Genomic DNA, 23,952 nt, shown 5'->3' with positions numbered 1-23,952 from the left:
GTCCTCAAATTACGATTCTCATTCTAGATTAGTCCCTAAACTCTTAAATATTCCAATTATATCCTTAAACTATGATTGTCATTCTAAATTAGTTTCCAAACTTTTGAACATTTCAATTCTATCCTCAAACTATGACCTTCACCCTAAATTAGTCCCCAAGCTTTTTGAACATTTCAATTTCATCTCAAACATATATACTATTCACGTCTCTTGTTAATAAAACCGTTAGGCCAAATTATAACATTATATGTTTTAAAGAATAATGATAAACTATGGTTCAAACTAATTACATATTTAGATGAATTTCGGTTAAACTATATGAGTGTGTGTATATATATATATTATTTAGAGGGATGGGTAATTTCAACACAAGCAAAGGTAACGTGTGAAGGATATATCATATTAAAAGAGTGTTCAAAATTTAACTCCATAATCATATGATCTTTTAAGTAATTAAACTTATATATATATATATATATATAAAGGTTCGGTTGGTGCTATTTGGTAAGCTGTTGGCCACCAATAATTGCACTAGCGACTGTAGCAGGGTGATTGAGTATTCATAGTCAAATGATTGAAGGCATTTAGAACAGATACGACGAATCTAAGCATGGAAATAAAAGGTAAGATATAGAAGTGGTGGGTTTGGGTTAGATACAATGAGCATTGGGTTTGGATATTTGGTAGATAACGAAAGAGTGGACATGGGTTAGGTTATAGCATAACTGTGTCTGTCCGATTTCTTAAAATGCTGAACTATTGTTAAACTTCCTATACTTTGGCTGGTATTCTGGCTGAAATCTGTATGACATTGTCTCTTGTGTACATATGCAGATCATATTCGATAAATTACGCGGAACGACTCGCTTGACGATATAATGTTTCAAACATTAGTTCTACAACTTAATGTTATTTTAGTTTCTGTTATGTTTTAATATATGTTTCCAACATGGAGTTTGTGTGTAAAAATATCTAGTCTTATTTTTCCCAAGGTAAGCAAAGAGTGGGCAATGCTGGCTAATGTTGACAAAGCTCATGCAGTGTGCATTAAATCTATAACTTGGAAGGATTGTGGGAACCGTATCTTCAAAGTGGACCTAGAATTTACAAAGTAAATATTATGGCAGAGACTATATATTATTATTAGCCAGGTGTTTGCAATGGCCGTTGATAGGACAACAGTGACTTCGTGGAAGTAACCTATGGTACCCAGTTTCATCGTGCTAGGGGACCCCTAACATTTTCTAGATATCGATGCTGAATACGAACCGACATACAGAACGAATAGTAGAGTGAGATTTTTTTTATAAGGCGTGGTGGAAATTATTTTTTTAAACCAAGACTTTTATTATAGTACTAAGTGGAAATCGTCACGATTTTTATCTGAAATCTTCCTTTTCTACTTCGTGTGTATAAGAAAATAGTTGTATAATCGTGACGAGTTTCATAAGATATTACCTGTGAGTTTATTTATACCTACGAGTGTTGATACAAGCGATTGAGATTTAGAATTTGAGTTTATAAGACCAAATTCGAATCCTATCATTGTTACTCTTGGTGGACAATCTGTAAATTTCTATATAAATCCTAATTGAGTCTTAATATGCCCTGGCCCTGAACTTGGGAGTCACACTTGACCTAAACTTACGTATAATCTTATTATTTCCATCTCTAAGTCAAATAATATTTTTAAGGTAAATTACATCGGATACCATCAAACTTTAGATGTTGTATCATTTATACCGTTAAACTTTTAATTTTGTCAATTATAGTACTGAACTTTGATTTTCGTTTCAATTATACCACTGAATTGTTAAATCGTTAACAAAACGATGATGTGACACGAACTAAGCGATATCGGTAGTAAAAAGACAGAGTTGCACAAACCAAGCGATCTCGTTAGTAAATGAATTGTTATTATTTCTTGAGGTCTCGAGTAGGACTATAAACAAGTCGAGTCGAGTTCGAGTATTACTAAGCTCAACTCGACTCAAAAACTTGTGAGCCTAAAATTTTCAAGCTCGACTCAAACTCGAAACTATGAACTAAAGCTCAAAAAAACTCGCAATGAAAAAAATCTTAAATTTAACTCAATTGAAACCCCAAAACTCAAACTTAAAACTGAACTTTAAATACATGATATTGTACATTTTAAAAAAATCAACACATAGATATTAATATTATTAATAATTTATTTAAAAAAAATAAAATCTTAATATATTATACTTTTGAGCTACTCGCGAGTTTTTCGAGTCGAGTATCAAGTAGCTCGTTTAGGCTCATTAAAAACTCGAGTCGAGTATTTATCGAGCATTGACTGAGTCAATATCAAGTAGCTCACGATCTATCTCATCTCATTTACAATCCTAATATCTGGTTTGAGTACTATAAATATCAATGATGTGTGCGTTTAATGTCAAATTTAAACCCTAATCTTAATTAAGCTTTGAATTATGAAAACAAATTATTGATAAATAGTTAACTTATCAGAAACACTAATTCTTAGTCTTAATCCAAATGGTAATAAATATGATAAGTCAAAATTTTAAAAAAAATCTAAGTAAACAATTAAATCAAATCATTACACTTTGACCAAAAAATTTTAGGGTTTGAAATACATTGATTTCAAAGTAAGCTTTGATTTTTTTCCCCTAATAAAAACAAAAATGTCAACTCTTAGTTTTGCATTTTCAGAATTTTTGGAGCAAATATTTTTTACCCTTTACATGTATTGGACAGCCTTTATCTTTGTACCTTTATTGGAAATAAAGGCATCCTTTTTTTATTTCTTATGATGCCCCTACTAAAAGTCAAATTCCTTCTTATGTTATTTAGGTTTTCTTTTGGCTTAAGGGTCATATTTGCTCTTATAATAGACTTAGTTTATCATTTTCGTCTTTATCGTATTTTCGTATCAATTTAGTCATCAAAATTGTTTAATTGTATCATTTTATACCTTACCCTTAACTTAAAACTCTAACTTATAAACCTTAAATTAGAATGTAGGTTTAGGGTTTAAGGCTTATAATTTAAGATTTTAAGTTAGGGGCATGGTATAAATAATGCAATTGAACAATTTCGAGAGTTAAATTGATGTAAAAATATGATAGGATTATTATAAACCCTAAATTATTTATTTTTTAAAAATGACAAAAAAAAAATTCACTCAAACAAGTAACCAATCATTTTAGTTTTTTTAAAATCTACCTATAATTTCACTTAGTGAAGTTGTTATTAGGGATGAACTTTCGATCGAGTCGACACAAGTCAAAAAAATTCGAGTTATTTGAGTTGATGAGCTCGGAGTTTACTTGAAAAATTTTCAAGTTGAGTTGAGTCGAATTTTCAAGTTTTTGTCTAAATTTAGTTATAAATATTTATAATATTATGATATTAATTGATTTCAATTTAAATGGTTTTTTTTATAATCATATATAATACATATATATAATAATGTGATTTTTGATAAAAAAAAATACGATACATATATATATATTTTTCATATGTGATATACATATATCACAAAAAATTGAGGGGCTCCACTCAAACTTGAAAATTTATCCACTAATTACTAAAAATTTTGAGTTATTCGAGTTGTATTTTACAACTCGATTTGAACTTGAATTTTTTTCAAATCAAGTAGAGTTTATGAAATTACAATTCGAAGTCATTTCAAGTTAAGTTTTTTTGAATTGAGTTGAGTCGAAAAATTATTATTTTCGAATTAAGTCGAGTTTTACTCACCCCTAATTGTTATGTAATAGTTAGGGTGTTTATCATTTGAAAAATATTAAATATTTTTTAAAAAATAATATATAATGAGTTATCTAACTCTATATAATTACTTTAAAAAATAATATTAAATATTTTTTCTCTGCAAAATTCCATTCCTTATATCACCAGTCTTTCCACATTCCGTGGGCTTATTTTCTCACTCTATTTTCTCTCTTTTTTCCCTTAATCTGCAAATTCCAATTTGCAAAGTGTATTCATTGCAGTATTGAGCAGAGCAGATAAGGATTTCTATCATATCAAATTCAAAGCGAAGAAAATGGTGAGAAAATTTTACTTCTTTTCTCTGTTTGTTTCCTAGGAAATTTTTTAGATAAAGACACTGAGAAACAGCACTATCCGTGCAGCTTTATTCAACTTATTGAAAAAACCCCACCGAATTAGCTTCTTTGGTTTATTTAATTTTGCTGAAAAAAGGTTCAGCCTTTCATGAATTCAACAACTGTTACAGTTTGTGTTTGAATTTTATCAATTATACTTATTCCAAGTGGTATATTCACAAAAATGTTGAATCTTGTAATGGATTGTAAATGAGTAAATCCATTGCTTTTGAGTACTTATTAATCATCAAAGGTGTAATTTTAGAATGAATTGTGAATCCATATGCTTGAAAGCTCATAACTTTTCTCGAGCCTTTTCGATTCGAATGGATTAAGAATTTGGTTATTGCAGGTGGGTTGCGAGTTGTTCATCAAGGAGGAAACAGATTGGCTTAGTACCCTTCTTCAAACCGAATTCTTTAGCCCTTGCTCTGATCATCAAGATCTTCGAAAAAACGAGAAGAACGTGTTCTGCATCGATTGCAGCCTCGGGTTTTGCCGGCACTGTAAGGTCCATAGCCAGCATCTTTCGCTTCAGATCTGCAAATATGTCTATCAAGATGTTGTTCGACTTCAAGAAGTGCAGAAACATATTGATTGTTCTAAAATTCAGGTGATTTCCCAGTGCCTACCATTGGTCTTTAGTTCTTAAAATTTCATTGTAAGTGTAATGAATTCAATGTGATTCATTTGCCTTGTTGATTTGATAGTATCATAGATGTGATCAATGATTGTTTTTGGGTAAATCACTTATTAGAATGCACAAACTATATCAATTTTGTTGTGATTGTTACTGTTACATGCATACATGAATGATTTGTAATCATTTTGCAGACGTATAAAATCAATGGTGAAAAAGCTGTACATTTGAACCCTCGGCCTCAAGCTAAAGACGCTAAACTGTCGATGAAACCGAGACCGGGCGCCTCCTGTGAAGCTTGTGGAAGATACCTTCAAGACCCTCCTAATAGATTTTGTTCCATTGCATGCAAGGTAGAGTAAAATTCAACCCGGTTTCATAACTTGAATTATACCCCATTTCACTTGACTTGAACTTTTAACATGCATTCCAGGTCTCAACCGTTGATCATGTGAAGCCTAGAAACCGAACCGGTAAACTCGAATTCCCCGGTCTTCCATGGAAATGCAATAAAAATTCACCGGAAATAAGCACGGAAGAGAAGCAATCATCCCTTTCATCAACCGATGTCTCCGAGGAGACAAAAACATCGGTGACCAAAAGTTTAAAGCCTAGGAAACAATCGATGAAACGGAAAGGCACTCCTCGTAGAGCTCCGGTTGGTTAACGATTCGAGGCTTTTCGGTCGATACTCAACAAAGGGTACTTAAATTAGCTAGTAACAATTTCATCAAGCCATACTTTCTTTCCCTTTTTTTCTCAATGAAAGAGAAGATTAGACCCTCATTTTGGAACTTAGTTGGGGGGTTAGTTGAGAAGGTCAGTCCCACAATGCCATGAAAGGGTAATAATTTTTTTTGTAAAGCATGTGAAAAAATGGGCATTGAGTTGAGGTTGATGGGCAGCAAATGGCAATGCTTTTCAAAGATGTATTGTATCTACCCCTGGATCTATAATGATTTTGTTTTCCTTTTCGGTGAAATAAAACTCTTTAATTTTACACTGATTTACAATCATTCGACGAATGCAAAGATATAACTCAAATAACATATTTCTTTTATAATCACGTATTCATCAAAACTCAGAGTTCAGTTTAGACGGTCGAGTTGGCATGTTGTCTCCTTAAAGATTGTGTTATTTGTCTCGATTATCGTCGGTTTTTTCGTGTTATTTGTCTCGATTAACGTCGGTTTTTTCACGTAAGTGTGTGTGTTTTATGTTCGAATGACCTTTGGTTACGATCTAATTTTGGGACCCTTGAATTCTTGTTGTATGATGGGAACAATGTCTTGTTTAGGTTCATATGAATGTGGCAGACAAAAAGAGCTGCAAAAAAGGGAGGGAATGGTGTGAAAATGGAGAATCCCACGAAGCAAGTACGAAACGAGGTAAAAGGGAAAGCAAAAGAAAGTGGAAAATTTTGAGGGGGCAGCTAGCAAGTTGCACATGGGCATGGCTACAAGATATGGGCAATTTATGCAGTTATATACTTAGGGATAGGATCCACCTTACCGTGTAAAGCTCTTTTAGTTTTACACATTTTTAAGATATTCCGCGAGAGAAATTAAATGTTAAGATTAACGGTAGAAAATGATAAGATATTTATTGGAATATATATATATATATATATATAAATGTTAGGATTCACTTCCACATAATGTAAAACTAAAAGTTTTATACCCTTTAGGAGCGTTGGAGGAGGAAAATCGAAGGCTGAGATTAACTAATTATTTTTTTTCAAATGAATATCTTCTCATTTCTTAATGTTAATCTCAACCTTTGATTTTTCCTCATCCAACGACCTAAAAAGATGTAAAACTTTTTGATTTTACGTAGTAAGTATTAAGGAATAACTAGTAATACATTTTTTTAATCAAATGGTTTCAGGTAAGGAGTGAGCTTTAGTTTTGGGTTCAATGTAAGTATTAAGGAATCACTAGTAATATATTTTTTAATCGATTTTGTCACTAAATTTTACTTTAAGTATTAATTTAACTATTGTCGGGTAAAATTGTTAACATTGGTTAATCGTTTCCCGTCATTCTACTAAAATTTTTGTATTTCACTTATGTTTCTTCTTTTGATATTGACTTTTTACGGAATTTACTCTAAATCGGTAAAAATTAATATAAAAATTTAACGTTCTAATACTTCGATCTCCTCCGACAATCGACTGATGAGACTAATTTAGAACATCTTATTCGTCTTTTTCAAAAAAAAAATGTTTCTCACCCTTCGTATTTTCGTATAATGGATTAACATTAATCTGTCATATATATATGCTCTAGCAGAGTATAATAGTTAAGCACGTGAATGTGTAGGAAAGAAACATGGGACGCTCTTTCATAATGGGTTGCTAGTTCTATTTTTTATATACGTCATAATGGGCTGCTCTTTCATATTTATTTATTTTTATATATATGGGAATGATTTGAAGGTAAAGGAATGTTTGCTGTTGTCTTTAATAGGCGTGAGAAAATTTTACATTATCCACCCGATTTAAAAAAAATATATACCCTCCACTCGACTCGGATTTTTGAGATAAAATACGAACCCGATCTGACCCGACCCAAAATAAAAAAAAATTTATTTTTATTCAATAAAAACAATGATTTAATTAGAAAAAAATAATATATAGAGGGTATTATTATAATTATTCTTAAATATATAAGGTAAAATTATTTTTTTCAGGTCGGGTATCTTTTACCTTAAACCCGAATCCGACCCGAACCCGAATTTTAAAAAAAAAACCTAACCCGGTTGGGTCGGAACCCATCGAGTTCGGGTCGGAGCCCATTGAGTTCGGGTCTCATGCCCTGCATCCATCTAATATTTGTTTTTTCCCCTAAAAAATTCTATTTTATTTTTATTAAATTATGTAATATTATATAATTAATATATCACAAATTATGTTTAATCATTGTGCGAAATTAATATTTGTTTCTTTTTATTTGTGATATAATTGGTATTAAAGTATATATATATATTTTTATCTTTCTTCTTCTCAGCTTGATTTTTTCCTTCAAATTTTCCTACAAAAAAATAAAAACTTTAATCTTATTTTGATTCGATCTGTAATTTTCATCATTTGATTCATGTGAAATTGTGATATATTGCTTTTCTTCTCCTTCTAGACCTCATCATCATTTGAAAGAAAGTATTATTGAAGTTAGTAGATCAAAAGAAGTATGAAAATCTAAGTTTGGGGAGATTTAGGGGGGTTTGCACAAATTTTCCAAAAAAATAAACGCTGTTAAAAATGATGGTCTAATTACCTAAACGATTGAAATTTGAAATTTAAATGATTAAGTTAAAAACTTATAGTTAATGGCTAAAACAGAAATAGTCTAAACATCGAGGGACTAAATGTGTAGTTTACCAAAAAGCCTATTTGTGATTTGATTACTTGAGCCCATAAACTAAAACAAACTATAGCCCAAAACCCCAAATGCATTTATGTTTGATACTAAACACTGACAAAATTGGGCCAAAAGGCCTAACGAGTAAGAATTAGTTTATTAGGTTATCTATAAAATTAATTTATAATTTATTAAATTTGTTATAATGATTTGACACTCATCACGTTAATGTGATGAGTTTAAATAAAAGATATTAAGATAAATTATATCATTGATCATTTAATTATATAGTCCTTTTACTTCAATCATCGATCTTTTAATTTTGTCAATCTGACCACTTAACTATTTAATTGTTGTCAATCAAGTTGCTTGTCGTTAACAGTTGACAAAATATTGATGTGACAGTTAACAAAATTAACATAATTCTACATTTAGTTCTCAATATTTATACATTCTATTAATTTGGTCATTATTTTAATTTAATTTAATAAATTTAATCCTCTAGTTAGATTGTGACATGTGTCACAACATGAATCAATCAAATAATGACATGTGTCACCGTCAGATTCGATGGAAAATTAGCAATAGAACAGAAAATCACCCTAAAGGGAAGGGAGAGATTTAAACCTAGGTATTGTGGGTTATGAATCAACATCCCAATCACTAGGCTAGACCCTCTAGTTGATTGAAAGTTGCATAATGCAATTTACATATGGTAACTAATTAAACTTATATATATATATATATATATATATATATATATATATATATAAACTTACATATTATAACATATTTTTAATAAAAATAAACTTATATATATACATGAGATTATTAGTAAAAATTAAAATTATTCAAAATTTTATTGCCAGGTTCAAAACTTTTAAATAATAATTTTAATTTTTAGTAATAATCTCATATATATATATATATATATAAGTTTATTTTTATTAAAAATGAATAAATTATTTAAAAATAAATTAGTTGATAAATTTAATACTAATATATATATAAGAATAGATTTAAGCTGTATAACTTAAGTAATAATTTTAAAAAATTTATTAATAATTCCTTATATATATTTAAGTAATAATTTTTAATTTAAATAATAATTGTATATCTGTTAACTTAATTTATTTCTATTAAAAATATATGAAATTATTTTGTATTCCTTTTTGAACTTTCTTTTTATTTGTTCTGTCATTTTGTTACAATATGTAATTTGCACTCTGCAGCTTTCAATCAAGCGGAGGGTTTAGCCTATTGGTTTATCCAAGCCGGTGACATATGTGGCTATTTGATTGAGTAGAAAATAAAATAATAAATTTATTAAATCAAATTAAAATTAAGATCAAATTAATAGAATGTATAAACATCGAGGACTAAATGTTTAATTATGTCAATTTTATTAACTGTCATGTCAACATTTTCGTCAATTGTTAATGGTAAGTGATTTAATTGATGATAATTAAATAGTTAAATGATCTGATTAATTATACATTTAATCCTCAATATTTATACATTCTATTAATTTGATCATAATTTTAATTTAATTTAATCATCTAGTTAGATTGTGACACATGTCACAACATGAATGAGGGATTTTTTTTAATTTAATTAATTTATTTTCCACCCAACACAATCAAATAAAGACACATGTCACCGTTAGATTCGATGAAAAATTAGCAATAGAAGAGAAAATCACCCAAAAGGGATGGACGAGATTTAAACCTAGGTATTTGGGGTTATGAATCAACATCCCAATCAAGTTGATTGACCCAAAAATAATAATTTTAATTTTTTTAGTAATAATCTCATACATATATATATTTATTTTTATTAAAAAGGAATAAATTATTAAAAAATAAATTAGTTGATAAATTTAATACTAATTTATATATATAAGCATATATTTAAGTTGTATAACTTAAGTAATAATTTTAAATTTTTTTATTAATAATTCCTTATATATATTTAAGTAATAATTTTTAATTTAAATAATAATTTTATTTTTATTAACTTAATTTATTTCTATTAAAAATATATGAAATTATTTTGTATCTTTTTTAACTTTCTTTTTATTTGTTCTGTCATTTTGTTACAATATGTAATTTGCACTCTGCAGCTTTCAATCAAGCGGAGGGTTTAGCCTATTGGTTTACGTGACTATTTGATTGAGTAGAAAATAAAATAATAAATTTATTAAATCAAATTAAAATTGAGATCAAATTAATAGAATGTATAAACATTGAGGACTAAATGTATAATTATGTCAATTTCATTAACTGTCATGTCAGCATTTTCGTCAATTGTTAATGATAAGTGATTTGATTGACAATAATTAAATAGTTAAATGATCTGATTAATAAAATTAAAATATCAATAGTTAAAGTAAAAGGGTTATACAATTGAGTGGTCAATGATATAATATATTTTAAATATTATTTAAACGTAACGAAATTTTTTTATACAGTAACATTTATCGTAAATCTTAAATTAAATTTTAAAAATGATCTAAATTTATCTATTGCGACAATTTTGCCCCCAAACACTAGTTTTAAGCCCAACAACAAAAACCCTAATTTAAAACTACGGGGTTTCTCTTTGGTCGTCGAAGGACCGAAGGAATCTCTATAAAACGGCTCTTCCCTCTGCTTCTTTTCAAACCAGATCTCATTGGTCAAGGTGCTCATCAGGTAAATTCATTTTGAATCTCTTCTTTTCCCGCTCTTCACTCCTTTCAAATGTTTGCTCAGCTAGTTTTTTTTTCTGTTTAGTGTTTTCGATAATGTAATGATTCCGCAAAATATATCTGATGATGATTTAAATTTGAAGAACTTTCGTTCTTCCGAGAGAAAAATCCATGCGGAATTCTATATGGAGACCTGAGCTGAAGAGATATTATAGTTTGTTTTAATATTTTATTTCATTTTGTACGTGGTGTGTTTTATTGATTGAATATTTATCCTGTTTGCCTCTGAGGATGATTGAAAATGAAAACTTTCGTTCTTCCGAGAAAATCCATGCGGAAAATTTCTGGAGACCTGAACTGAAGAGGTTGATGTAAATTAGCTTATATCTGCTGTTGAATTAGTGTTTAGGAAAATAATTTATTTTGCATTTCAGTTAATAACGTAGCTTGTATTTGATCTTTTCGTTATTAGGCATTGAAGTTCTTTTGTCACTCTGATGATGTTTAGTATGAAACTTTCGTTCTCCTGAGCTAATAAATGCTGAAAGTTTATGGAGACCTGAGCTGAAGAGTTTCAGAAGATCTTTCAATACAATTTTTGATCCCTATTTAGTCATGGTTATGGATCAAGTAATGTTTGATCCCTATTTAGTCATGGTTATGGATCAAGTAACCTTTGTTCTGTATGTTGCCCAAATCTTTATTTTACTGAAGTAACCTTGTCAGACACTCATGTTTGATCCCTATTTAATCATGGTTATATATATATATATATATATATATATATCTTTAACATACCCATGTCTGACATTCACTATCGAACTCAAGTAGCATGAACCAAGTGACCTCGGTGATAAAGTAGTTGTTATTTCTTGAGGTTCTGGGTTCGAGCATTTGCCATTGGTGATTGTTTAATATTAAATGGTTCAAAGTTATCTTTGAATAGATATTGCCTTTTACTTGCCTCAAATTAATAAAAAAAACTCGAACTTGAGTAGCTTTGATGATTTTCATATGAACATAAAGTAAAAGTAAAACCGAGCCATTGGGTTTTGACTAGTAATAGTTTGTTTTTGATCATTGGTCAATTTTGTAGTGAAGATCAAGTAATGCCATTTCCATTTGGGCAAATTCTGTAGTGTTTTTTGGTTATGCATTTTCATATTCTACAATTTTTTCGAAAGTGTCCAGTTCTCCCCTGTTGGTTCCATTGTAACATGTACAGAGCATTTCTCGAGTTTTTGGTTTTAATTGTATTTGTTTTATTTTTTTGCAGGTTTTTGTTGGGGTTACCAAGAGATTACACTGAAAGATTTCGTAGTTGAAAATGAGGTGCTGATTATTTTTGCCCTTTTCTTCTGTCATTTGCTCTGTTCATTTAGTAGCATTAAAATGTTGCTCGTTGCATTTCGTGTATCATATGCTAATCCTCTCTTTTGTCTGCTTTGCTTTTTGCAGTCGACCGATGGAAGAAGATGTATGTATCCTTAAATGCTTTTTCCCTCTTCATTAAATCGAAAAGAATGCTTGTTTTTGTTTTTCATACGCTATCGTGTAAAACATATATGTTTGCTGATATCGGTTCATTGCTTGCTTACCTGCCTGCAGACTGTGAAGAATGAAGAAGAGGAATTTAACACCGGGCCACTATCGGTTCTGATGATGAGCGTTAAAAACAACACTCAGGTAATATTTCAATATTCTGAACCCCTAGCAATGCTCATCTAAACGTTAATCACACCATGATTTATTCAGAACCGAATTTAATCTTTACGGAAGCAGGTTCTCATCAACTGTCGAAACAACAAAAAACTCCTAGGCCGAGTGAGAGCTTTCGACCGCCACTGCAACATGGTTCTGGAAAATGTCAGGGAAATGTGGACCGAGGTAGTTTCTCGTTTCCTTCTTTCGTATGCCTTCATCTTATACATTAATCTGTGTGACGGTCGAATTAAAAGGTTAAAATCGTTTCTCCATTCGAATATAGGTGCCGAAAACCGGGAAAGGCAAGAAGAAGGCATTGCCGGTTAACAAGGATAGATTCATCAGCAAGATGTTTCTGAGGGGAGATTCTGTTATTATTGTTCTTAGGAATCCCAAGTAAGTTTAGCATAGCCTGTGCTCCCAGTTGTTGAACTTCTGTAGTTGTCTGTATTCAACAATGGAAAACATCTTGCCTTGTTTGTAAATTACTAATTATTATTACCAATTGCTAAAATCTTTAATGGATTATTATAACAATTTATAGTGCCTAATTAAACACCCAACTGTACTTATTGGTACATGGTGTTGGTGTTGGTGTGATAAGTCAAATAAATTAGGGTACACTGTTTGTAGATGCTTTAACTATTCGATTTTGAAATTTTGTTAACTATTTTGTGTGTGTCAAATTAAGTAAATTATTGTTAATATTTTAAATTATGTGTGTAATATTTAAATGATCGGTTTTCGTTTGTTTTAATATTTAAACTTTTAATTTTTTTTAAAATCATATTTAAAGTTTAAAATTTGTTTCATTTTAGTATTATGGTGTTAAAAGCTTTGCTTTTTGTTTTATTTTAGTATTTTGTTCAAAATTTAATGTTAAGTTTGAAAAAAATGAAAGTTTAGGTACTAAAATGGATCATAATTGATAGTTTATGTACTAAATGCGAAGTATGGTTTTGAAAAAAAAAATGAAAATTCAAGTACGAAAATGGACCAAACTGATAGTTTAGGTATCAAATATATATTTTATCTTAATATTTATGCAAAGGCAAGGGCGACCTCCTAACCCAATTTGCTCCAATCGCAATTGTTAAGATTTGGACCCTTGACCTTGCTTAAAAGATCTAATGTCTTATTCTATTAAATAAACTATTTATTGGTTATGTCACCACCTTATTTTTAAGTTAGCACTAAACTATCATTTAGTTTGATTATTAATGATTTAATACATTAATATTTTAACTCAATTTAAAAATAAAATGTAATATTAAAATTAAATCACTTTGAAATTCAATAATAAAACCAATATAAACTCCAAACGTCATTCACACTTAAGGATAAGGCTTAATTACAAAATAAGTGTCAAAATTATAACATTTTCATGAATAGGTCCTTAAACTACTTTTATACTCGATGGCTAATGTTATCACTTTAGGTGCTCAAACTGTTAACATTGTTAATTTCCTCCATTAAGTGGTACATTTCATATTCTGATAATTTTAAAAATTTTATTTAAAATTTTAAAAATTAAAATTTAAAAACAAAAAAAATCAAAATAACCCCAAAAACTTTAAAAACTCTCATTTCAACCCCTAAAACCACGTCGGCCGTCACCCTTTGCCGTCGATGAAGTTCCACCCGACCTCACCTCTCCCGACGACCAAAACCCTATGAAATTGTGACCGATTGATGTTTTATACCCCACGAAGCCTAGGATGAAACCCACGCGATTCTAATGGCCAATCAGCGACAACTACGACGACGTATGACTAGGAGGACGATATGGACTATGTCAACGATGGTGGTCGTGACCAGAAAGGATAGCAATAATGAATTAGAGTTAGGTTTTGGGGTTTTTAGAGATTTTTTTGTAATTTAAGAGAAATTAGAGTTTTTTTTATAAATATACTAATATTTTAATAAAAGTAAATTTCATAATTACAATAACGTGACATGTGTCATTTAAGAAAATTAACGTCGTTGTCGGTCCAAATACCTAAAGTGATAACGATTGTAGACACTGACAACATTTAGAAAATAATGTAATTATTTTTTTTATAAATACCGCTATAATTTAAACACTTATTTTATAAAGGGTAAGGATAATTTACCGTAATAAATAAATAACCTGGATTCGAATCCAATTAATTGCGGAGTTCGGCTTCATATGGAAAAAGGTAACACTTGCCAAACACGCCAGTATTTTCCCTTCTTTATACAAAAACCAGAGCCGCCCATATTTGTTGACGACTTCCCATTTCGATTCCCTTTCAAACCTGCAATTACTTACCAAAACAACAAACAAACGCACACCCACGAACTCGTTTTCCGATGGCAGCCGAGAACGGTAGAGGAACCGTTGAACCCGAGAAGCAAAGCCTCCTCAATCACCACAAGGAGAAACACTTCACCGCCGGAGAGATCGTCCGTGACATCATCATCGGTGTTTCCGATGGTTTAACCGTGCCATTTGCTCTCGCCGCCGGATTATCCGGCGCCAACGCTAGTTCTTCAATTGTTATCACCGCCGGCATCGCCGAAGTTGCCGCGGGAGCCATCTCCATGGGACTCGGCGGGTAAACTCAAAACACGTATATTGATATTTTCGTTGTTTAGATATGTTTGGGACAATGGGTACTGTTTGGTTTCTAAGAAAATGCGAGCAAAATGAAAGTGGAAAGGTGTAAAGATGTTAGGCCTTTGCAGGTACCTCGCGGCTAAAAGTGAAGCCGATCATTACGCAAGGGAGTTGAAAAGAGAGCAAGAAGAAATCATCAGTGTGCCTGATACTGGTAATAGTTAAACTTATCATCATGAATACGGCTGCATTTCATGAATACAGTAGTGTCAAAATTACTGGTTTCTTTCTGTTGTTTGGTGAAAATGCAGAGGCTGCTGAAGTGGCGGAGATACTGGCGGAGTATGGCGTAGAACCACACGAATATGCACCGGTGGTAAATGCTCTAAGAAAAAGGCCTCGGGCTTGGCTTGATTTCATGATGAAGTAAGTTCAAATTTATATTTGCATTCATGTTATCAATCCTTCAACAATGGCGTTATGGGCGGAATCCATTGTTTTACAAGCGATTCCAAGTTTTAAGTACCTAACAATTAGATAAAAAGAATAGATTCAAAGTAAACAATTGTTTGTTTGCTTCTCTTGGAATGAATATTAGCTAGATTGTAGCAGTTGAGTTGTTTGACGAATTGCGTGAATGAGTCTCTAAAAAGTAGAGCAAAATGCCAAATTTGCTTTTCAAATGTTCGGCTAAAAGCTGTTTTCTCTTTTAAGAAGGTCCCCATGTGGCAAGGGATCAGACTGCATCAGATTCTTGCATGCAACTTTGGGGGCCATTTTGATTTACTTTAAAGAAAATTCTCTTTGTTTGTATGTGTAACAAAGATTTCCATACTTCTCTATTACATTCTCTCGTTATTCTTCAGTGGATCATACTTGAGGACAAAAAGACAACCTATCAACTTTTATTGATTCAATTAGCAACCGACCATATGTACTTTTTAGTATGATTTTAAGTGTTTTTAAGGATAAACTAGCATTTAGTACCTAAATTATAAGTTTTGGTCCGTCTTAGTATCTTAACTTTTAATTTTTTTTAAAATCATATCTAATGTTTAGTTTTTGTTTCATTTTAGGACCCGCCGTTAAAAACTTAACGCGTCTAGTACCTAAAATATCGGTTTTGGTCCGTTTTAGTGCCTAAATTTTCAAAAGTTTTTCAAAACTCAACGTTAAATTTTGAACATGGGAAGTAAACTGAAACAAAAACTAAACTTTAGGTATGACTTGAAAAAAATGAATGTTTAGGTACTAAAACAGATCAAAACTGATAATTTAGATACTAAATGTGTTAATTTATCCATTTTTTAATTATAAAAAAAATTATATTGAGAGATTTTTTTATTTTATTTTAAAGATTCATACCAATTCAACTTCGAATATTGTTATGGTTTATGTGATGATCAGATATAAGTTATAGATCATCCTATGTTCATCTTTATTTTATTTTCATAAAATTCCAAGGTAGTAATACACAACGACTGGCGAAAGGTTAAATTCTTCTATTAGTCAATGAATTATATTGTAAGTTGGATTTAGTTTGTCTATGTACTTTAATTTGTTCTTAAATCAAACAGTAGTTGTGAAATCTGTTAAGTTAAACTACGTTATTATGTATGGGGGGACTCATACTATATCAAGGGTGGATAAATTTGGATTTTCTTTTATTAGTTATTAATTTTATAGTCTATTCCAATCCTAAGATTTTATTTGGGTTCACCCATTTTACGTCGTTGTTAATATACGTGTGTTTACCCTGGGAAACATTTCTGAATTCGTCATCGGTTATTAGTCTCTATGTTATTTTTAAGTCTTATATTTAGTTCCTGATTTCTGATTTGGTTATTTCAAGTTTTTGTAGTTTAATCATATCATCCTTGTATTATTTGAGTCAAAATTAGAATTTCAAAATTCAAAAAAAATACAAGGGTTAAAATGAATTAAAATAGAGTATAAGGACTAATGAGTAATCACATAATTTGACCTTGATAAAATATGCAGGTTTGAGCTGGGATTAGAGAAGCCAGATCCAAGGAGAGCACTGCAAAGCGCATTCAACATTGCCATTGCATACATATTTGGTGGATTGGTGCCACTCCTTCCCTACATGTTCATCCCAAGAGCCAAGGATGCTGTGGTTGCATCGGTGGTCATCACCATAGCTGCACTCCTCATCTTCGGTTACGCCAAAGGTTACTTCACCGGAAACAAACCGGTTAAAAGCGCTCTCCAAACCGCGCTCATCGGTGCCATTGCATCCGCCGCCGCTTTCGGCATAGCTAAGGTTATCCATCCTTAGTTCTTATTCACTAATGTCTGAAGAACCAGATAGTTTATAATGCAGGGTTTGATGAGAACAGAACATCTGGGTTTCCTTTGATCCGTTTAATGTTGGTATTTAGATTTAAATCCCACATCCTCATGCAATTCTCTCCTTGTATATGTACTCTCATTAAGAGTGGATGCAAAGCTATGATTCGAAAATTCATAATTTATGATTCCGATCACCGTCGTTCTTAACGAATCCCCACCCAAATTTCGATCACCGATTCACCGTCGTTCTTATCGACTCTCCACCCAAATCAGAAAGGTGAACCGTAGTCAAACATCACCGATCTCTTAATTTTGCATCAACAAATACTAAGCATGAATCTCCCAACCCTATCCGATTGAATAAAAAAGGAGAATAAACAAAACGTAAAGCTAAAAGAAGGAATGTATTAATGGGGCAGAGAAGACAAGCAAGCTTGCTGGTCCCATGTTTGACAAGGACAAAACCATGCTCCCATGTGCCTTTCGAGACTGATCTCATGCTCAGCATAGAGTGACAGAATCATGTTTGCCTATGCAACTGTATCAGTGTATGTATATTGTATGTGTTTATATATATATATATATATATATATATATGAATTAATTGCATCGTATATCCTCAAACTATTACTCTCATTTTAAATTGGTTCCTAAACTTCTTAATGTTTCAATTTCATCCCTAAACTATGAATATTATTCTAAATTAGTCCTCAAATTTTTGAACATTTTGATTTCATCCTTAAACTATGACCCTCTTTCTAAATTGGTCTCCAAACTTTTTGAGCATTCCAATTTCATTGCAAACTATACGTATATACAGATCACATTCATTGTTAATAAAATCGTTAGTCCAAGTTATATAGTTATATGTTTGAAGAAAAACAAAATTTAGGTTAAATTATGACTGAAACTAGTTACATCTTTGGATGAATTTGGGGATGAAATTAGAATATTCAAAAGTTTAGAGACTAATCTAGAAAGAGGGTCATAGTTTAGGGATGAAAATAGAATGTTCAAAAGTTTAAGGACTAATTTAGAATAAGAGTAATAATTTGGGGATTAACTTGAAACATCCAAAAGTTTAAGAACAATTTAAAAGGAGAGTTATAATTTGAGGATATATGATACAATTAACTCTCTCTCTCTATTACTGTGATTCTGTGAAAGGCAGTTATTTTATATGATTTTATATTTTAACCATTTGATTCCTGTAAATTATATATGTCAAATTTTGAGTAATTTGAAAATATACTCTTTGTTTGTTGTGAAAAACTTTTAATCGTTTAAAGGGTAAACTACGCATTTAGTATTTAAACTATCAGTTTTGATCCATTTTAATGACTAACCTTTTAATTTTTTAAATCATACCTAACGTGTAATTTTCATTTCATTTTAATATCATGCCGTTAAAAACTTAACGCGTTTAGTACTTAAACTATCAGTTTTGCTCCGTTTTAGTACCTAAACTTTCAGTTTTTCAAAACTTAATGTTAAATTTTGAACGGGATACTAAAATGAAACAAAGACTAAAGTTTCTAACGGTAAGATACTAAAATGAAACAAAAACTAAACTTTAGGTATGAATTTGAAAAAATTGAAAATATAGAAACTAAAAACATAATTTACCCAAAATTTAAAATGAAAGTCATAATTTGAAAATGTTTACTACGATTAACTCGTATGTATATTACCAGACATGATATACAGCATTAATGTAATAAAACAAATCAATATAGTATTGATTCCTCCATGATATGCACGTGCATGCCATTTTCTCCCTTAATTTCTATTTAATCTCTACAAATAACAATAATGGTGGAGGTTGATTCTACTCCGACTCCACTCATCAGCGGTGCCGACGGTGGTAGTGACAATGAAAGACAGCCACTTCCAGATTCATTTCATGTCAACGGTGGCGATGGCGCTTACAGCTACACCAGAAACTCTTACTTTCAGGTCTAATCTTTTTTTTTTTAAAGTTTTTAATTCATTAATTGGTAAAATTATACATGAACCTCTTTGAATTGTAAAACTATAAGTTATATGATAAAATTATATAGGGTAAATTTCGCGTTTAATACCTAAACTATCAGTTTTGGTCTATATTAGTACCTAAACTTCCAAGTTTTTCTTTAATGGAGGGTACTAAAATGAAACAAAAACTAAGCATTAGGTATGATTTTGAAAAAAAAATGAAAGTCTAGATACTAAAAAGGACCAAAGCTGATAGTTTAAGTACTAAATGTGTAATTTACCCAGTTATATTTTAATCTCTTAAAATAAAATTTGTGATTTATTCATTCTAAACAGAGACAACTGGATAGGATATCCTCAAATTACGACTTATTTTAAATTAGTCTTTGAGCTTTAAAATATTCTATATCGGTCTTCAAATTATGACATCATTTTAAATTGGTCCATAAACTTTAAGATATTCTATATATGCCCTTAAACTATCAGTATCAAAATGGAATGATATGATAGTTTGAGGAATGACATAAAATGTTTTAAAGTTTGATCAACTTAGAATGGGTTATAGTTGGGGACCGATATAAAATGTTTTAGAGTATGGAGACCAATTTAAAATAGAGGTTATAGTTAAGGGACCTCATGTGGAGTTAACTATTCTAGAAAAAGGAAAGTTTGAAGTCAAATCAATGGTAAAATTACATTTTAACTCCTATAAAAATTTGTAATTATCACAATTGGCAGAGATTTACTGCAAATGTGGTTAAGGATACAACATAAGTACAGTGTCCGATGTCCGAAATCCGACAAAACACTCGAATTCCTAGTGTTTTTCAACGACCAACCATCCATCGATTTCAACACACTCTTCATGTCTCTCCCTCGGGGAACGCCCTACTTCCCGGCCGGTGTGCCGGGCTCGTATCACCGCCGGTTGTTCCCGGCATCCTCGATCCATTTCGCGCACAGCTCGTACGCTCTCCGTTAGCTTTCCAAGGTACCAGAAGAGCTGCTAGCCTGCTAGACAAAAACATGAGTGCATGGAACAAAGGGAGGATACACTACACCAATGCTTCCGACGAAGTAGTCCGAGTTTACGCAGCTCAATTCACCACGGACATGGAAGATTTCTTGTGTGCGAGAGGAACGAAGATCGTTAGTGGCGGCATGATGGTCATCAGCATGCCCAGTATTCCCAATGAAATGACTTATTCTCAATTGACCGCTAGTCTAATGTACGGGTACATGTCGTCGAGCTTCATGGGTATGGAGAATGAAGGGTTGATAAAGGAAGACAAAGTGGATTAGTTTAACTTGCCGATATACACCCCGTCGCCGGAGGAGATGGCGGCGACAGTAGAGAAAAATGGGCAGTTTAGCATCGAGATTTTTGATAAAAATGGGCAGTTTCCCAATGAAATTTGATATTCATTTAGTCCCTCCACCTTTATAATGTTATTGATTAGATTCGCGTGATGCTGCGGTGTTGCCTACGACGTCTCTCCACTGCATTGGCTGTTTCGGTTGACGAAAGCACTGCAAGCCGAGCGTTATCCGACGTAGTTCGAAGGCAGGATTCACGTACATACATCAAACCAACATAATTTGCAGCATATCATACAATGTTCTTTCTTTTTTTCTCAATTACAACCACTGGTATTTACATTAGACAACATCGATCATACTAGGGAAACATTAACTACCCAGATTTACATACTTCGGACAACAGGAAACATATGCCGAACCGCCTCAATCCAAACCCAATCCACGTCGAAACCGGCTTTCCAAAGACGACGTATCCAAAGCTCTCCGAATGCTCGTATTCTCTTTCTTGGTTTGGATCAGCTTGTCATAAACACACCAAGCAAAGCTCAGAAAATGATCCCTATTCATTCCTTCATTATACTGACCAAAATAACTTGGATGGTATGTGACATTGTACCAAGCCAAGGCTTTTGCATATGCATCGTCTATTTCATCATCCAATCCACTTCGCTTTTCATTGAACCATGACCTAGTTTCCTTTTTCAAATGACCTCACGTCCATACCATCGGCTTCCGTGTCTCTTCTCTTAGTGAAAGATCTCGACATTTTCATGACACAACCACTGAGGATTTCGGCCTCGGTCTTGATCCCATAATAGTCCATCAAGTTCCCCAGTTTGTAATCGTAATTACTTTTGTGGAAGAATGCATCGTCGATATAATCCTCGAAGCCATCGACTTCCATGTCGGGATCATAAAACCTCTCCATTTTCTCCCGAGTTAAGGAATTGATCGAGCATTCGTTGGGTGCAAGACTTTTCACCTCTCGGAAAAGCTTTCCAATAATTCTATGTGATTGATAACTTGGTTTTTCCGACTTCTCCATGATATCCGGATATTCTATGACTCAATTCTTGCGGAATTTCAGCTGGTACGCCTGTTTTCGGAAAGTCAACCGCAATCGAATGCAGCTTCGCAAGCTCCAGGCACGAGCGGCTCATCGCTTTGCCGGTTTCTCTATCAGGAAAAGCAACATGGGCATGTGAAATGATTCCTAAACTTCCATTGATCGTGTAGTTTGTGAAATATTCTTCAATTTCCTACACCAAAACATTATAGCAATTATCAATGATCACAGCATTAAATCTCCACAACCCAGCAAATAAAATCGCATAGGATATCGAGTTCGAAAACGGAAGCTACTGCCAGAAACAGACTACACGGTATGATCATTAAATGATTAACAACATGAACAGAACACCTAAAAGAATAATACCTCAATGGTTACTTCACGATCCAGTGTAGCACTTGGAGCTGGTGGGTAATCCATAGGCTCAATTTGCCTAGGCGGAATAAAATCCGTGTCCCAACAGACAAAGTAAATATCACCATCCAGATCACTTCCCGAACATCGTTCGGATGAGGTCTAAGAATTTGATTCGATTTCGGGTTAGTAAATCATCATGCAGGGTGAAATTTATATAGAAAACAATCACAACTACCTTCTTGTTTATCATGTGTAAATACATTGAAAAATACAGATAGCTTTCATAAATTGAGCAGGATCTAACACAAATACACAAGAATACAGGTACAGCTAATCGGTAATTCCGTGATGCCCTGCTAAACAAAATATGTATGCAACTGTACCTTAATCCTTGAACTGGATGAACATGTTCGAACAAAACTATAAATTGTTATAGAAGTCATTTTCCGGTTAGCATATAGCATATTCACGTCCATGTAAATGATGCATGCTATAGAGGGGATAAACAGTATAAGAAAAGGCATGGCCTTGATGTACCTGGTTCCTTTCTGTGGAAAGACAACACAATCCACCATATGGTACAAATCAGGCACATCGGTTGCGCTCAAGACATGCACGTCGCCAGGGTGCAACCAAGGGTTTCTCGCGACAACTACCTTACCCTGAACGAGTAAACGTTGCCCAGGTCTAGAGCCAGAAAACTGCACAAACACTTGGCCATAATTCAATGTTCTGGTTTCGTCTAGGCATCCCATTATAGACCGCAACTCCAGCAACTTCGACTCTCGGAATGTTTGCAACATCATGGAAAGGAATGGTTCTTCATCAGGCTTATAACCACACTGGAGCATTTCCTTGAGAATGTTGGTAGTTTCTCCGGGAGACATCACCTCCAGCGCCTCCTGAGCCTTCAAGGGATCCCTCAGAAGGGCATTGAGTTGATCTACTACTTCTCTTTGTTTTTTTCTCGAAAGCACGGTCCGGCACTCCGAGTGTAGACAACAGAGTAATCAACTCGCGGTTCAGGAAACAAGGTTGATGCTTAGTCCAAGTCAAGACATCTAGTTTTGTGTTTTCTGATTCATACTTTTCTATACTCTTTCTGAGGGATAACTTCCAAGGTGAGGTGGGGTCAACAGCCACAACACCTTTGAATCCGCCAATCCGAATCTGAAAGGCCGACGGGACGGGACCATTCAAGTGGCATTTAGCATGTTGAAATAGAGAGAAGAGTAATGAGAAACAATGGCTTGAGTTTTCCATTGATTAAGAGTGAATATATATACACAAAATTGGACACATAGAAATAGGAAACTAGCCTAGAGTTAGGGGATTACAACTAATTACAAGGCATAGAAATAGGAGACTAGCCTAGAGTTAGGGGATTACAACTAATTACAAGAATATTATAATTGATTACAATAATTTAAAATATAGATAAAATCTATTATAATTAATTCTCTAATATGCCCCCTCAAGATGGAGCTCCGGAGGAGACACCAATCTTGACCCTTAAATCTTGGAATCGGCTTCGTGGAAGCGGTTTGGTAAGAGCGTCGGCAAGTTGATCTGCTGAGGAAACATGAGTAACACGAAGAGCACCTGATTGAACTTGACCCCGAATAAAGTGATAGTCAAGTGCCACATGTTTCATGCGCGAATGAAAGACTGGATTAGAACAGAGATAGGTGGCACCAACATTGTCGCAGTAGATAACAGGCGGTGTAGAAAGAGTGATGCCAAGTTCTGTGAGAAGGGAACAAATCCAATTGAGTTCAGAAGTAGTAGCGGCAACTGATCGATACTCAGCCTCCGTGGAGGATCGAGCAACTGT

At 32.6% G+C, this 23,952-nt stretch overlaps 3 protein-coding genes, 2 non-coding genes and 2 pseudogenes across 6 annotated transcripts; all 7 read left to right on the top strand.

The window, feature by feature from the left end:
- The first annotated feature begins 3,961 nt into the window (after positions 1-3,961).
- Positions 3,962-5,646, top strand: LOC120197134. The gene is made up of 4 exons (XM_039198746.1): positions 3,962-4,054; positions 4,465-4,725; positions 4,947-5,105; positions 5,186-5,646. Exons 1-4 carry the CDS (start codon positions 4,052-4,054, stop codon positions 5,417-5,419), a joined length of 657 nt encoding a protein of 218 aa, XP_039054677.1. The 5' UTR covers positions 3,962-4,051; the 3' UTR covers positions 5,420-5,646.
- A 5,059-nt stretch (positions 5,647-10,705) lies between these two features.
- LOC120197133 (small nuclear ribonucleoprotein Sm D2-like) lies at positions 10,706-12,983 on the top strand. Of its 2 annotated transcripts, none has more exons than XM_039198744.1 (6): positions 10,706-10,804; positions 12,077-12,132; positions 12,259-12,277; positions 12,409-12,486; positions 12,583-12,687; positions 12,788-12,983. In XM_039198744.1, exons 2-6 carry the CDS (start codon positions 12,128-12,130, stop codon positions 12,902-12,904), a joined length of 324 nt encoding a protein of 107 aa, XP_039054675.1. In that variant the 5' UTR covers positions 10,706-10,804; positions 12,077-12,127; the 3' UTR covers positions 12,905-12,983. The 2 variants fall into 2 exon arrangements, with proteins under 2 accessions (XP_039054675.1, XP_039054676.1); XM_039198745.1 differs by lacking the exon at positions 10,706-10,804 and adding an exon at positions 10,865-11,165.
- Positions 10,917-11,008, top strand: LOC120197250 (annotated as a pseudogene).
- On the top strand, positions 11,082-11,167 carry LOC120197249. The gene has a single exon (XR_005523252.1). It is a non-coding gene; the product is annotated as a small nucleolar RNA Z159/U59 (small nucleolar RNA).
- LOC120197251 lies at positions 11,291-11,374 on the top strand. The gene has a single exon (XR_005523253.1). It is a non-coding gene; the product is annotated as a small nucleolar RNA Z159/U59 (small nucleolar RNA).
- A 1,698-nt stretch (positions 12,984-14,681) lies between the features above and the next one.
- On the top strand, positions 14,682-17,507 carry LOC120197131 (vacuolar iron transporter 1-like). Its single transcript, XM_039198743.1, has 4 exons — positions 14,682-15,083; positions 15,214-15,299; positions 15,397-15,511; positions 17,087-17,507. Exons 1-4 carry the CDS (start codon positions 14,839-14,841, stop codon positions 17,382-17,384), a joined length of 744 nt encoding a protein of 247 aa, XP_039054674.1. The 5' UTR covers positions 14,682-14,838; the 3' UTR covers positions 17,385-17,507.
- Positions 17,508-19,210: 1,703 nt separating this feature from the next.
- LOC120197153 lies at positions 19,211-20,791 on the top strand (annotated as a pseudogene).
- Positions 20,792-23,952: the final 3,161 nt, after the last annotated feature.

This window comes from Hibiscus syriacus, unplaced genomic scaffold, assembly GCF_006381635.1.
Source record: "Hibiscus syriacus cultivar Baekdansim isolate YM2019G1 unplaced genomic scaffold, ASM638163v2 tig00117047_pilon, whole genome shotgun sequence".
Classification (NCBI taxonomy): Eukaryota; Viridiplantae; Streptophyta; class Magnoliopsida; order Malvales; family Malvaceae; genus Hibiscus; species Hibiscus syriacus.
The sequence above is the reverse complement of the archived record's forward strand: the minus strand, read 5'-3'. Positions and strand labels throughout refer to the sequence as shown.